Genomic DNA, 16,312 nt, shown 5'->3' on the forward strand with positions numbered 1-16,312 from the left:
GCAGGGTTTATCTCTGGGCTTTCTGCACTGTTCGGTGTGTGTGTGTTTGCTTTTGTACCAGCACCATTCCTATATACAAACAGAAGAAAAGGAGGAGAAATTAAGGAAAGCATCTAATTTACCACTGCAACAAAAAGAACAAAATACCCAGGAATAAATCTACATGGGGTCAGATACCACTGAGCAACTGAAAAAAGGAGGCAAAAGACCTGTATGCAGAAAACTTGTAAGATACTGATGAAAGAAGTCAAAGACAAACGTGTACACCACCCAAAGCAATCTACAGAGTCAGTGCTATTCCTATCAAATTACGAATGGCACTTTTCACAGAACGAGAACAGAAAATTTTACAATTTGTATGGAAACACAAAAGACCCCAAATAGCCAAAGCAATCTTGAGAAGGAAAATGAGAGCTGAAGGAATCAGGCTCCCCGACTTGATAATGTACTACAAAGCTATAGTAACCAAGACAGTATGGTACTGGCACAAAAGCAATTATGGATGCAGACTGTACCTTAATTTACTTTATCTCCCCCAAAATATAGCAACATCAGAAAATGTCCATGTTATGTTTTTGGTTGGCCCTCAGGAATATGAATAAACTTAACCCATGTAGACTTATGGGCACAGTGGTAAGATGGCCTGTCCTCTGCCAGGCTACAGGGAGTTCCCCCCCACCCACTCCCACCCAAACAAGGCCCAACCCGGCAGAAGGTGGTGACGGTGGGCTGCAGGATTTTATATTAGGTTGTGAAGTTGCAGGACACTAGAAACAGTGGGCAAACAGACAAACAAGCACCTTATTTTAAAAAGTTTTATTCTGCAGATTTAGAAATTTGAGTTTTTAATAACTGTAAAAGAAATCCAGTCACACCTAATGATTAACAGAATGTAGTGTATTATCTAAACAGAAGTTGTGCTGATGTGCCATAATAAATTGTCTATTAGTAAAAAAATACACTTTAGGGCACAGCATCGTATCACAAATTACAGTAGGGATACTTCGCAAGAATTTATTCAAACTAGAGAATTCTGAGTAACTGTGTCTTCTGAATGCAGCACTTAAAAATGTAACAACTCTGTGCATTCTTTTTTCTTAAAAAAAATGACCTTGTGTGTGTCATAGAAATGCTGCTTTATTGCTGCAGAAGTCAAAGTTCAAGGCTCAAGAGGTACAGGAGAGAATACAAAGGTAGCCTTAAGAAACTTGGTTTTATGTATAAAAAAGGTAAAGTTTATAAAAGTTAATTTACAAACCAAGAACAAAGTGGTATGCACGCTTTATGTACAAGCATCCTTAAAACATCAAAATTTATCAAACGCATTGCCAAAAGAAAAACAACCACTGCCTCTTGCCGGAAAAAAAAAACACCACCCAAAATCACACCATTATTTTCTTCTGGGTGATCACACATTTCTGAAACCACCAAATCCACAATTTACTCCATCTTTTTCATGATACAGTATCTAGATGCGCACAAAGCCATAAAACTTAGTGATACACAGACAGAATGATCTAACAAAAACATGAGGGTAAGGCATTCCTGCTGGTCAGTATGTCTGTGGTGATATGGTTAATTTATAGATCCAGAAGAGGCCACGGAACCAGTCTCATGCTTTGGTGTCCTTCCCTAAGAAAAGTGAGTTTTCGTATACAGTAAGTCATTGTCTTCACTTGACCCGCACCTCCCCCCCAACACACCACAAAGTCCCCTTGCTGTACATTTCTGTTAAATCCACTACACTGGTTATATATTCGAGGTGCATTTTAAAAATGTGTGCATATTATTTCATGCATAATAAAATAAATGTGTGTGCAGGCCAGGGCCATAAGAAAGTCTGAAACAGTGTACTTTGGAAAGACTAGAACTCAAATGCACCCCGTTCACTGGCTGGTATTTTAACGGAAATCAATTTTAAGTAAGTGACCATATAAAAGTACAAAAGTCATTACAAAGCATCTCTAAGCCTCCAGCCCACACCAGCCCCAAATGGGCAGTGGGCAGCATGTTCCCAGGGGTTGCACACTCAGCCTCCCCCACCCAAACACAGCGCGTAAAACTAACACACTGCAGGATCAACTCCAGGAAAAGGTACTACTTGATAGAGTGGTTCCATTTTAGATTTAGTAACTTTAACCCAGTTTCACATTATTTAATCAAGTTCATATATTTTAAGGATTAAAAGTGGTCAATCAGGACAGAAACACAGTTTGCTCCAACAAGATAATTTGGATCTCCAGGAAGACACTTGTTTTGCCAGGTTTTAGGATCACCTACAAGAGAAAAAAAGTCCACATCATTTCTGGTTCTTAAACTGCTTGCAATCATGGGGCAAATAAAACACTTAGACACAATTTTCCTCTATTCCTTTAGCATACTGCACTTGCACCAAAGCTCTTAGTGCTTTTTATTTCATCGCAGACCCACTGGAATTGAATGACCCAAAAGCTGTTGCAGATTTCTGTTGTTTTTAAGTCCATGCCTTTTAAAAAATAAATACAAGTCAGGGTGATTATATGCCTGGGACAGTTCCAGTTTGCCCAAGTCCAAACACTCATTAAAAATACTCTTACTTTCAAAAGTCTGGATTAATTGTATGATCAGTATTACATTTCTCACACTTGGCACACCAAATGAAACCCTCAACATTCTACAGAATTTGGTTCTTAAAGACTCTCTTCCCTGGGAATTCTGGGGTGGTCCAAGTGGTTGAGACTCTGCTCCTACTGCAGGAAGTATGGATTCCATCCCTGGTCAGAGAACTAGATCCCACAGGGACCCCCCCCCCCCCACACACCCCACCAAAAGACCCTCTTTCCCTCTACCCAAAATTTAAAAAGTGAGATTGGGCCAGAGTTTCTCAGCCTGCTCTGGCTGTACAGAAAAACCATCATGAAGCTTCCAAGTCAGTGAGCTGTGTGAGCCTGAAGCCAGGCCTGGGCCCTTAACCCGCTGACTTGACATTCACAGTTGCAGCTAAGCAGCCCTGGCAGTGGACTCGGCATGAAGACTTGGGATGGCCTCTTGTCTCCTGTGTCCATGGTAGTGTTGGTGTTAATCACTCAAGTTGTGTCCAACTCTTTGTGACCCCACGGACTGTAGCCCGCTGTCTATGGGATTCTCCAGGCAAAAATACTGGAGTGGGTTGCCATCCCCTTCTCCAGGGAATCTCCTGATGTAGGGATCAAACCTGTGTCTCTTACACATTGCAGGCAGATTCTTTAGTCTAAACCACCAGGGAAGCCTACAGTAAGTCACTGTCAAAAAGTTGCAGTTGTACCCCCAGAGAATGGTGTCCAGAGGCGATTTTGGGGTCCCAGCTGGCATCTAGAAGCCGGGAGACTCTCAAACACCCGATAGAACCTTCAGACAGTAGGCTGTCCATTACCTCAGCAATGTCATGGATCCCATGAGTTCAGAGGGGTTCAATTCAAAGATACATGTAGGTTTATGTAATACTGCAGACAACAAATTGTTCAGACACTGAGATAAGGTTTTCCTCAGAGTTGTCTTAACTATCTTTAGGTTCAAAAATTCTTTTCAATACGCTCGTTTTTCTTGGATTAAGTCAGTAACTATTGAAATCTACCCTTGAGCTTTTAAAAAAGAAATTTATAGCAGCAAAAGCATTCGAAAGTCATACAGAATTACAAAGAAGCACATTTCTCTTCCAGGTGTTAAGTACTCAAATTTAACACAGGAAAAAGTTTCAATCTAAAAATACGATGTGTTTTATGGCACAAGGCAAACTATTTGAAGCATACTGATTTTCACTTACAGTTAGGGCTCTCAACCTGTTTTGGATTCAAGGACGGTCACAGCCCATACTATGACCTGACTTGCAGGATATACATTTTAAGTGTAATTTTATTATTAATGTCAATTCACTACTTCAAACTAGGCTAATGCAATGTTCTCAGTGGAGGCCCTGAAGAAACAGTTTTAATATTTACTATGTAAAAATTAACTTTCCCTAGAAAATGGGGAACTTGTGAATATATGTAGTATTTTATGTTAGGTAGTATTAAAATATGCTCTTTACACCATAAAACTTTTACTCATACTGTTCCAAAATAAAAGTGCATAATTGGATCATCTGATTTATCAAAAATTCAGAAGGACTTTTAAATTCTAAAGTGATCTATACCAAAAATATAGAAAGTTCTAACTCACGTAGTCACCCAAGGAAGTGAGAAATGTGAAAATGCAATGGAAGCCTTGAAATTCATGATATTGACAGCAAAAAGCCATTTTAAAATAGTGTATTACAGAAGTATTTAGGGTTTTACATGGAAAAACCATGGCCAAGTATGATCACAGTAGGTCTTTTATCTTTCAGGTTTCTCTAGTGTATGTGTATACACACACACTCTCTACAAAGTAATATATACACTTTGTACATTGAGAAATTAAAGAATAGTAACCAGAAACAAGTTATTACATAAATCAAGTCCTTTTGTAAGAAGATGAAAATCCCTATGTATGCAGGACAGTATCAATTCTCCTACCACATCTTAGAAATTTTGACAGATAATTTTGTTGACCACCATGAAACTGTCCACTTTTGGCCAAATCATCCATGTTAAAAGGCAGAGGCTTCCCCACCTTGCCCTTCTCATTTACGACAGATGTGTCACAAGGGAACTCCACGACACCGGTGATGCCTACAAGGCCAGAGGAATGGAGGGCAATTGGCTCACGATCAGCGTGGGTAGTGCCATCAGCCCAGGCTCAATCAATGACAGCACCCAAAGCCCCAAAGGACAGAGAGAAGACAGCGTACCCGACGAGGAGTCGGATGATTTTAGAGCAAAAGACCAACCGTCAGGAGTCATGGACGCACAGTGTGGTAGGCGCAGCTCCACGGGCTTCAGGAACTTGAGGCCATGGGGCCCACACATCACTAGGGGGCTCAGCAGGGTCTCACCTGGGGGAGGGGAGAGCAGGGAAAAGAGGTTAGACAGCTGCCTCCTTCTGGACACAGTTCTTCTCACCCTTCTAACCACAGGCCTTAGGGCCAAAAGGGGGTCAGTTCTCTGAGTGGCGCTGACCAAGAGAAACCACAGACTCCAGACATAATTTAACATTTCCCAGTAGCCATGTTACAAAGTAAAAAGAAACAGGTGATGTCAATTTTAGTATTTTATATAACCTAATATATCCAAAACATTATTTCAAAAAGTGAGCAATTTACTACATCTCCGGAATGTCTAGCCCATCTCAGTTTTAAAGCAGCCACGTGTCAAGTGCTGAAGAGCAGCACACTGCTGGTGGCCACAGGGTCCTGATGGTATGAGACACACGTAAATGTTTTACACAGGTCACTTGTACCTTATGTTTTTAATGTTGTATTTGCTACAGAGTTAAGTGGGTGAACATGACCTATTTAAGGAAACAAGCAAACATTGCTAAGATATTCTAAAATCTAAAAGAAGTTGTAACATGGTTCATTATTGTGTCATCCTGACTGACCCAGGAAGACTGTGACATAAAGAGCATTCCCAGGTTCCTGAACAGCTCAGAGGCACGAGCTGCGGCAGCCAGTGGGGATGCATCCTCCCTGTGCGGGGTCTGGGGGTGATGAGGGCTGATCCAACAGCCTTACCCGCACCAGCAGGCGGCTGCTCCAAGTGAGGCCTTTGGAGTGGGTGTTACCTATTACCTAATCCATCTCTAGAGCTGCCAAGGGTGAGGACTCACAGATGAATCTGGGGGAGGGCAGCCAGGACTGGCTGGCAGGCCCCTCCCCAGCAGAAAGAACCTGAGGGCAGCCCAAGTATCCTGTCTCGTGGCCTGATATGCCTGCAAGAGCATGCAGGCTGCTTGAGGTGCGCACCCACCCTTCTCTTTGTCCAAAGGCGGCAGGATGCTGTTGTCGCGGCAGACCTTGAAGTAGATCTCCTGTTCCACCCCCTCGGGAATGGCTCCCTGGGGGATGATGATGCTGACACCGGTCTCAATGGAGCTCAGCACCCCACCATTGCTGTTAAACACGCCGCGGGCAGTAGCCACCACTGTGTGACCGTCTTCGTCTTCATCTTCCTCCACTGCTGAGGGACTGAGTTCAGAAACAGCCAATGAAGAACACTGCTAGTGACACACAGAAGCTCCCACGGCTGTTAATCGAGTGTATTTCTCCACATCATTAAGGTATTTTAGTAAGTAAAGTTTTAGTGACAGATCCTACTCACTGGAATAACTAAGCATGCACTTCTGGGACAAGTTTTGCAACCAGAACACGCAAAGCCTGATACACTGCTCACGCAACATCTTATATCCATGAAACATGTTTTAAAATTGATGGCACATCATGCTTTGATAGCTTATTTTTTCCTTCTTAGTGATAAGTAAGGCAACAGTGGCATCTTAGACATGATAGCATATACACTCACTATGCCTCCTCTCTCTCCACTGAGGATTTCCGGTGTGCACATATTTCCCTTCCCACCCAGAGCACAGACATCCAGCTCCATGAAGTCATGAAGACCCTGGTGCAGGCAGACACATGTGGAGAGGGGCCAGCCTGTTTGCATGGTCACACAAGGTGGAGAGGATGCGGTACCAATTCTCCTTCAAAAGTGCGGGCTTTTGGGATCTCCCAGAGTTAAGTTCTGAGCCAGGACTAAAGGTGAGCAGCAAGATAGCTTCTGGACAAAATGAAGCTAAGCGTGAGGGCCTGCAGCCTCACTCCTGAGCGGCCAGAGGCAGGGGTGGGCCTGCTCCTTCGGGACCCTGACTGTCCCTCTGCTCCAGGGGCAGCCTGCAGGTGGACCTGACTGTCCCTCTGTATCAGCGGCTGAGAGAGGCTGTCACGGTGCAGACAAGGGAGGGGTCCAGGGAGCCGGCCCCAGGCAGGCTGGCTTCTTCTCATCTGCTCACCATCTGACCACACCTGTTAAGAAAGCGTTTCTTTTTACCCTCGCTGAAAACGAACAGTGGGTGAGGAAATAAACTCTTTTGAGACACTCTCCAGATGTGCCTCCCCAGCTGGAGATCAGAGGTCAGACCGGGGCCGTGTCATGCTGAATGAGCTGCAGTGTCCCTCAACCTGGTTCTTACACAGCAGGGACAGTGAGTGAGGACAGCTAAGCCACATGAGCAGTAGCTTCAGGACGGCACTAGCATCATCTCTGCAGAATCCCTGCTATGGCAGTGGTTCCAGCGTTTGGCATGGCACCACTCACCTTCAAGTCTGAGCTGAGATCATCAGGCAAGTACCCCAACTACACCTGACTCACATGAGGCCGATCACCAGGCTGGGCAAAGACAAGACTCTTACCTCACGGGCACTGCTCTCGGCCCCATGCTAACACTGTTTACTTGGTATTTCAGCTTGTTGTCAGTGTGGACAGAGAGGGTCTCCACGCCACTGTCAAACTCAGGAGGCTGTGCAGACTTCAGGAGGGTTTTCGGAGAAGCGGGGGCTTTGGAGGACAGGTCAGGTTTGTGTGTGGTTTCATTCGGCAAGAGATTGTGGTTGAATTTAGGGCTTTCAAACTTGCGTTCAAATGGCCGTGCAGAGCTTGTGTATGGTTTTGGTGTGAATCGATTGTATGCTGGCGTGACGGTTTTCTGCGTCTGCTCGACCCCATTAGCTGGGGCTTTCTCTGGGAAACTCTTTTGTGGGTAGAAGCCAGACTGGACAGCATCCTCTCGAGGGGCTGGTCTGTAAGCTGCTGGCTTATTCTGAGATGGAGGTGGGTCCGGTTTGGACACTAACGAGTTCTGAAAATCCAACGACATGGCATTACCTGAAAAAAACAGTAGAGAAGTATTTCAAAAACTTCTGAAAATAATTAAATCTGTGAATACTGAATTACTATGCTGTACATCTGAAACTAAAGTCAATCAACTATACTTCATAAGAAAAAGTAAAAAGGATATTCAGTGGCATGAATAAAAACAGAATTAGAAATCCATCTCTTACTGACTATAATGGTTGGTGAGATGGAAAAGATGTTACAAGAGGCCAAGCATAAATCCACCTGGATGAACAATCAAAGTATCGACAAGTAATGTTCTGCAGAGACTATGGTATCCGTGATTCTAAACTTGGTCTCTAGGAATAAACCTTGAAACAGTTTTTCATCCAACAGAAAATAGAAACCAAAATGCCTTTCCTTCCTCAAACAAGCTTCAACACCACCACCTGCTTGTCTCTCCCACTGGCCTCAGAGGCAGTGCCAGGGCTTATTGCCAGTCTGAGGACCACATGACCCTGGTGGCCATGTGTGATCCTAAGGGAGTAGGTGAAAGCATGGTGTGATACATGGGACAGCGCTGATGCACCTGGAGTCGGGGCCGTGCCTCCAGAGACTGGCATCGGAGGAACCCGACTCCAGTGTCCGTAACAAAACTGAAGCAGAATGACAAATGTGTCTATGTTAAATCAGTACTACAAAACTTACCATAATTAAAGTCAAAAAAGAAAAGTCAGATTGGGAGAAGCTACTTATAACATGCATAACTGATAAAAATTAGTAGGAAAAAACCTGTATGTCCGTAAGAAAGAATCAACCAATAGGAACAGGCAAAAAACTGAACACGCAAAAATACAAGTGAAAACGAGACTAAACCAGTAAATCATAGCAACATCACTATTAATTAGGAAAATTAAAAACCAAAACCAAAAAATTACAATTTCACATCTATTGAATTTGTAAAACATTGAAAGTGTGGTGATGCCAAGTCCTGGCAAAGATGTAGACTAACAAGAGTTTGCATGTACAGATCTTCTTTGATTTCCCTGGGAGTGTTACAGCAGCATGGTGAGTATCTCATGTGCTTTACTGAATGCTGTCCTGAGAGTAAAAAACAAACTGGCTGTTTGGGTGCAGGACAGCTGTAATGGTGTCAGCTCTTCACCCCTGTGGTGGGGCAGCTGACTGGGGCTCTGCTCACTGCCACTGCTCAGCATCACGAGGGATTGTACTACTCACTAACCTGGGAAAAGATCAAAATGTAAAGTACAGTTTCTACTGAGCGTGTTTTGCTTTTGCACTGAAGTGAAAGCATCATTAAGTCAGGAACCTTCTCTGCGCCTGGTGGCAGTGTAAAGTAACACCAGCTGCATTCTATGTTAGTATCAGTGTCTGACTCTTCCAGACATGAGAGAAAGAGGAAACCTGTCCCAGCTCTCAGGAGACCAGCACAACTTTGATACCAAAACCAGACAAGGACAAGAAAATTTCTTGTGAGCATAGTAATACAACTTATCACAGAACAGAATAAAGGAAATACATCATAGGATTCTCTACAGTGCATTTGGCCTTCTGTATGCTCGGATGTGCAGCCCGAGCGGAGGGTGGGCGCTGTACGGCACCAGTCCCACCAGGGACTTCTGCTCCATGGATTTCATTCAGTGTGCACACGGAGTGGGGGCGTCCTGCGGATACTGAGGACAATTGCACGTAAAGTCAGTTGATAGAATGTTTTCAGCAAACTAGAAGGAAGGGCACGCAGAGAAGTCACATACTGCCTATCTGCTCTCTCAAACTGGGAGCTGGAGCAAAAGAGGTGTGCCACTATCGCTTCTATTCACACTGCACTGCACATCGCAGCCATTGCAGAGAGGCAAAAAAACAAAAAGGCTAAGGTTTGGAGAGTAAAAAGTTAAACTTTGTCTGCAGACGTGACAGCGTGTAAAGAAAATCCTAGCATACAGTGACATCAAATCACAGCCCTGGGAGTGGACTCCTGTGACCACAGAGCAGCACCATCTGCAGCAGTGGGACGTGAGCTGTGTGTGCCCTGTGAAGGCTCCAGAGGCGGTGGGGGTGGGGCTACAGGCCCTCCCAGGGTGTCTGGGCTGCGGGCTGGAAAGATGGCGTGAGGCTCAGAAGAGGTGTACTTCTGAGATGCAGGAGAAAGCTGAAGGAAGCAGGAGGGCAGGTGGGGGGAGCTGGGAGAGGGGGGGCGGTGCCTTGGGTGAGGGTCGGCATGGGTGAGGGAGACAGTTTACTGATCACAGATGTGGAGGCCAAGACACAGGCAGCCACGCAGGGACACCCCCAAGATGGCCCTGCTGAGAGACCTTGTGTGAGGAGGGATGTCACCGTGATTTTTACAAAGCACCCTTCATTTACTTTTGGACATACTGGTAAACTCCACATATAGAAATTGAGCTGTGTTAGGCAGAATAAAATCTATCTAGCTAAAAGGCAAGAGTCATGAAAAAGATGTACTTTTAACAAAATCCTTATTTTTCACTGTCCAAAGCCCATAGGTTTCAAGTGTGTCTTTCTTACATAAACCCACTTTTACTTAGAAAGCACGAGGCTAACTTTAGCCTTGTAAGTCTGACTACAACAGTCGTCTGCCCACTCCTGAGCCATCTACCTTCACCATGCGCCCCCTTGGTGTGTGCGTGGAGGCCAAGAGCCGTGTTGGGGCTGGGTTGAGCACCCTGGCTGTACTGAACAGGCAGCGGCGGAGGGGGGGGCGTCGCCTGCAGCGGGTCATAGCGCTTCTCCCCAAATGACCTGTCCACAGCTTCGGCCTCAGCAGCCTTCCCCCTGTGAAAAAAGGAGGACAAGTCAACACCTGAAGATGGATGCACGTTACCAAAGAAGCTCCCGTTCTTCTAGGCGTCCCCAAGTTGTTTGCTTTCAATTGACAATTTCACAATTTACTCCCCACGAGTATGTGTACTCTACCAAAATACACAAACTAAGTTAAGCCATCATCAGCACCAGAGATGTGAAGACAATACAGATACAGTAAGAATATTAATAAGACATCCAGAAGATGGCAACCAAAAGGCAGATGAAATTTCGGGTATACTAGTAATATTGAAGATGGTTGTTCACAAAAAATTGCAATGGTTGGTTAAGTATTTTGGAGAAACATTTATTGGCTCAAATCCTCCTTAGATTCCCATCTGCTTTTGCATCTAAGGCACCAGCTGGGCACTAGAGGATGAGGCAGGGGCTAGCAGGCGTTTATGCTAAGGGCTGGGCAGGAAATGTTTCGGCTTCTTGGGCCACACACTTTCTGTCACAGCTCTTCAAACTCTGCCCAAAAGCAGCGTTTAAGGGATAGGACTCTGCTGTGTCCAGTAACATGGACACTGTGGTCTTTAAATCTGCCCTTGATTTACCAGATCCAGTCTCGGTTTAGCAATTCCTAGAGGGGCAAACATTACTTGATTTTAAGACTCATTTAAATCAAACTGTGCCGTGTATGCTTTTTTTTTTTTTCCCCAGATTGCCAACTGTTCATATGGGAACACGTAAAATTCACAAAGAAGACATCTTTACAACAGGACCCAGAATTGCAGTGCTGCCACCTGAGCTCTGCAGAGCCCCGCTGCACCTGCTTTACGAGCACACACGGTAGCACAGAACTTGGAATAGTCAGATTCTGGTCACAGTCCAGTCGCATGGTCAGCTCAAAAAACTACACCCTTAGGATGACAGGAAGTCTGCCACATGTGCACTGCAAGGGGCCCGTACGGCATAGCTCACACTAATGTCTTACATGGATGCTCCTGGACCAGCAGTCAGAGCTAGTCCAAGAGCCAAGAAATTCAGGTGATGGCAAAGCCAGCCCAAGAGCAAAGTCAAAGAAAACAGTCAATCTAAGTTTGCCACAAACAGAGCTCTATTTCTGCCTCATGTTATGTTAATGTCTCAACTTGGCTACACTGAACCAGTCCTGGTAGTTAATAGTCCTAGTTACGGAATCAAACACTGCTACTGCAGGTGTCCCAAAAGAGACTATCCAGATGGAAGCTTTTCAAGAGGACGTAACAGCCTCTCTGAGCTCAGACACAGCTCCAAATTGCCCTTTCCTGCTGACTTAGGACTTGCTCACCAACACTGTGTAAATGACTTCCTTGTAACACATCTACATCTGTCTTCATTATTGTGAGTCTGTTCTGCTCAGGTATGGGCCCACCTGTGCCTGCGTGGGATCACACTCCATTCTCAGAACCAAGTTCACCACCAGTCAGGGCTCCACCAGAGGCAGAACCAGAACACACACAATATAGGAACCCACACAGGCACAGGTGAGCTTGTAGTTTGTAACCCAGCAAAATCCACAAAAAAGAAAAGCAACCAGAGGCGCAGTAGACAAGCAAACAGAAGGGTGCAGCTCAGAACAGGAAGATGGGCAGGACCTTGGAGCTCAGTCCCCGTGTTGCCCCCTTCACAGCACCCCACGTTCACAAGTGGACCAGAAGTCACCAAGTCCCCTCAAGCTGAAACAACGATAGCAGGCAAGTTTGTTCTTGCCTTGGGAAAATACCAAACAACTCTTCACTCCCTAGAATAGCCTGCTTTTATATTTAAAGAACAAAAAACCAAGAAGAATGACGAGAAGCAGCACTGAGCGTGCCACGTGGGAAGGAGGGACTTCAAGGTCAGTCTCTTAAATGCTCACCCTCTTACCTTTGTCAAAGCACTTGGACCCTTAGAACCCTTTGACATTTAACATCTTTTCTAATATAAGAACCTCACACAGATGACGCCAGGGTCTAAGAACAAAGCTACCCCAGGCTGGATAGCATACATGCTGAACTGCTTACCACCCACAGAAATCAAGTAGGTATGACACAGCTAACATTTCCCTTCAGAACACACTGAACTTTGTGTAACTGACTGCACTTGATTGATGCAAGTGATCCTTTGTTTCATCTTAACTTTGAAAATTTACGTCTGAAATGAAGTGACTCACTTGGAAGAGTAACCGGCAAACTGTGGCTGAGATTGGGGGTGAGCCGGCCTGGTGGGCTCGGAGAGGTGGCTAGTGGGGATGTGGGTGGGGGCCTTGGCCTCAAAGCTTCTCCGATCGAAGTAGGAGAGCTGCTTCCGGTAGTACTCCTCATCCTCCTCGGGGTCATAGTGATTTGCCCGAACAATGTCTTCAGGTGGCTTCATGTGAGGCCTCTGTGGTTCAGGGATCCTGACAATGAATGATAAATGGAACAACTTTTGAGATGTTAACTTGACAGAGAGAACAGAATAGGTACCTCTGACCTTCCACTGGCACCCTGACTACTCGTGACCTAGCTGAGCAGGGCAGCCATCAAGGCCGAAATTTGGGCCCTACGTGCACACTCGTCACACTCAAGAGAGCAGCCTTCTCCTAACATAACCCGTCTACTGAGCTTGACAACCAGCTGGTTAGAAGCAGAGACAGAAGGGAAGACAGGCAGTGGGGAGCTCCAGCATGTGCCCCACTGTCAGAACAACAACTGAGAATTCAAGACCTTGATGCCAGGATCAACAGATCCTCAGGTAAGGAAGGAGCTAGACAATGATGAGGGAAGCACGCGGCAAAGGAAGTCAACTATGAGCAAAGTGAAGTATTGTTACTTAGGCCCTGATGGGTAATTCAGAAACTCAGCATCAAAAACAGATAAACTAGGTTTCACACTAAGAGGGAGGGCTAAGCTTTCAGTTATTACACATTTACTCCATGCAGAAGAGCTTGTCTGCTAATGATCCCAGCTAAAGGAAATATCGTAGTAATTTACATTTGCATGACAGCACTAGGCATCAGGAAAATCATAAGAAATTAGACAGTAGTTCTTTATTACAAGCACAAATATAAGCAAATGAAACAGGCCAGAGAACTGCTCAGATGCAGCCCATCACTCAGCAACAGCAGGGGCAGCCACAGTGAGGAGCGTGCACAGCAGGTCCCCGAAGCCTCGTTCCGCCCAGTCATCCTGGTGCTGACCGCGCTCCTGACCACGGCAGGCACATGTCACAGGCTACATGCTCACTAACAGATTATGTTTGGGCTTCCCGGGGTGCAGTGGTTAGGACTCAAGAGTTCCACTGCAGGGGGCATGGACTCTGTCCCTCCTCAGGGAACTAACAGCCTGTGAGCCAACAGCACTATTAAACTAAAAACATCCTTCAGAAGTTAGGGCTCTAAAATTGTATATTAGCATATGTTAGAAATTTGCTAGAAAATTGTTTTCAGATTTGTTTATGGAAAGGATAACAAAGATGTGCTGCAGAAGATATAATGAAGTTATTTGTCTTTCTAGGACCACCGTTTCAGTGGAGACATGGCAGATTTCAAGTGAAGACCTGCAAACCCCCTGCCTGCCCGCCCCTCCCCAGCTGGGGCTTGTTCCCCATCCACGAGGCTGCAGAGCACCCACCTATGTGCTGCTCTGTCATGTTCACCGAGCTGACTTGGAGCAGGGGCTTTGGGACCTGGGACAGGAGCACCTGCCGGTTTTGACGTGACTTCTGGGGGCTGCAGAGAAAGAAGATTCATATCCTTAGGCAGAGATCAAGAGAAAACAGGTGTTGCTTAGGCATGTTGCATGCTCATCTCTGCATGTGTTCTGCACACAAGGCAGGGAAACAGTGATCACCTCTTTACCTTGAAACTAGTGGAATGGCTCTCATCCTTCCTGTTCTCCATGGAAGCAGACCTCTTATTCTCAAACATCTTCACTCTGGTGAGCACGGATTGTGGCTTCATGGCTGGGTCTTCCTCCTCCTCGGCCGGAGCTGGGGGTGGAGGCAGGGGTTTGGTGCCTGTGGGCGGGACTTCGGGCTTGTGCTGGGACGAGGGGCCAAGTGGTGGAGCGAGCGTGGTGCTGTGAAGAGGCTCGTAGTGGCCTGGGCCTGACCTGGAGGGGAAGCCCTGGGCTGGCGCTGGCTCGTAACTCCGAGGGTACTGGTCCAAGTACTGCTTGGGCTCAGGGGGCACCTTGGGGCCAGCAGTGGAGTAGGGCTGCACGTCAGGCCGGTACCTTCCGTGCACGTCGTACCCAGGGGCAGGGGCGGGAGGCTCTTCGTGCCGCAAGGTGGAGGTCCTGGGCAGTGGGTCGTAGTGCGCTCGGCCTTCATAGGACAGGGGCACTGGCTCCTCAAAACGGGGGAAATACCCTCGTTCTGTTGGCTCCGCGGGAGGCTGACCATCAAGAGGCCGGGGCTGGTAAGGCTGCTTGTCATCGTAGTAGGGCCACTGTTCCTCATAGGTGAGGAGGCGGTCGTCATAGCGCAGACGATGGTCATAGTTCCGAGCAAACTGCTCCGGGTAGCTAGAGGCATCATATCTGTATGCAGGCTGCTCCAACTCCCTGCCAGCCTGTCGCTCTGTGTACGGAGGCTGCGGCTCGTAGCTCAGGCCTTGCTCCTTGTCTGGCCTCTGCCCAGGGTGAACCACAGCCGGCTGCTTCAAGACGTGGTTCTGTCTCATCATCTCCTCAGGGTAGGGGTCCTTCCTGTACACCTGTATAAACAGCCATGCGTAAGGACACAGGCTGGCTTCAAATTCTAGTCTAGTAAGAGACAGAAACGACATGTTCTATCTACCCTTTATTACCAGGACAGAAAGATTAGTGGAGAAAGCAAGTTTAAGTGAAAGCTCAAAATTTATAATGCAAGTAGGGACTTTTATGTTTCAGCACGTAACGACACTAAATGAAGTTTAGTAGAAAATTAATGCATTCAGCTGTTGATTCCACTTGATTTGGACACTGAAAATGAAAATCATAAAGAAAATTTATGGACATGATAGTTTAGAAAACATAAAGCAGTTTACAATGGATCTGAACGATATATTAAGAAATTTTGGAAGATTCTAAAGCCAAACATTAAAAACCTATAAAAGTATTAGGTACCAATCCCAATTAAAAGGCCTATTTAAAGAATCAGGCACCACTGGAAGCCATGCAGACTGCAGAACCAGATGACTTGTAGTGATTTGAGAACATGGTGTTGAGCCCACAGTAAAAGCAGAGGACACTTGAGGGAAAGCAGACGTGCTCATGTGGCAGGCTGACGGGGAGCGGCGGGTGAGGGCAGCCCCCGCGGCACAGGTACCTTTGCTGGGCCCACATGCGACGACAGGGACGGCTCTGGACCTTTGAGCTGCACGTGAGCGGCCTCAGTGCCTGGAGCTCGTAAAGAGTCGGCGTGTGGTGAGTCAGAGGAGGGGGGAGCTGGGCTCGGCTCCTCCAGTCTGACATTAGTTAAGTCTACGTGAGGATTAACAGCAGAGGCTGATGGTGCCGGGTTTGTTTCAGGCGAAAGGTAAGGGCCTGGAGATGAGGCTTCTGCTTTCTGTGAAGTGTTTAAAATATTTTAAATATAATGCTTCTGTTCACTGCTAACTCCCCACTTCCATTTATAATGGTTGATAGACATACATTTTAAGTGTGCTGAGTAAAAAAACTGTGACCTCATGTCCTGAATTTTTAAATTTCAGTATACTGCTGTGTGAGATTCTAAATACACAAAGTTTAGAATTAAGTCCTTGGTATTCTTAAGTTGAAATTAGACATTAAATTTTAACCTGTGAGAAAGGACACCACATTCTTTAAGTCAGTCACCAC

At 46.0% G+C, this 16,312-nt stretch overlaps 1 protein-coding gene and 1 long non-coding RNA gene across 9 annotated transcripts in view; one reads left to right on the plus strand and one right to left on the minus strand.

Moving 5' to 3' along the window:
• Positions 1-801: 801 nt before the first annotated feature.
• Positions 802-16,312, minus strand: part of TJP1 (tight junction protein 1) — a 259,464-nt gene continuing 243,953 nt past the window's right edge. For 3 of the 8 annotated variants that reach the window (XM_070775271.1, XM_070775277.1, XM_070775276.1), the window contains 9 exons: positions 15,801-16,040; positions 14,350-15,207; positions 14,123-14,220; positions 12,682-12,909; positions 10,342-10,517; positions 7,283-7,754; positions 5,844-6,061; positions 4,787-4,930; positions 802-2,276 (listed from right to left, as the gene is read on the minus strand). In XM_070775271.1, the coding sequence (XP_070631372.1) occupies positions 2,182-2,276; positions 4,787-4,930; positions 5,844-6,061; positions 7,283-7,754; positions 10,342-10,517; positions 12,682-12,909; positions 14,123-14,220; positions 14,350-15,207; positions 15,801-16,040 (2,529 nt within the window). In that variant the 3' untranslated portion in view covers positions 802-2,181. The remainder of the gene's footprint in view (positions 2,277-4,786; positions 4,931-5,843; positions 6,062-7,282; positions 7,755-10,341; positions 10,518-12,681; positions 12,910-14,122; positions 14,221-14,349; positions 15,208-15,800; positions 16,041-16,312) is intronic. The other 5 variants (XM_070775273.1, XM_070775272.1, XM_070775278.1 and 2 more) reach the window with 5 other exon arrangements.
• Positions 6,061-14,124, plus strand: LOC139178201 (uncharacterized). The gene is made up of 3 exons (XR_011562607.1): positions 6,061-6,153; positions 11,208-13,244; positions 14,006-14,124. It is a non-coding gene; the product is annotated as an uncharacterized lncRNA (long non-coding RNA).

The sequence above is a fragment of the Bos indicus genome, chromosome 21, assembly GCF_029378745.1.
Source record: "Bos indicus isolate NIAB-ARS_2022 breed Sahiwal x Tharparkar chromosome 21, NIAB-ARS_B.indTharparkar_mat_pri_1.0, whole genome shotgun sequence".
Taxonomy (NCBI): Eukaryota; Metazoa; Chordata; class Mammalia; order Artiodactyla; family Bovidae; genus Bos; species Bos indicus.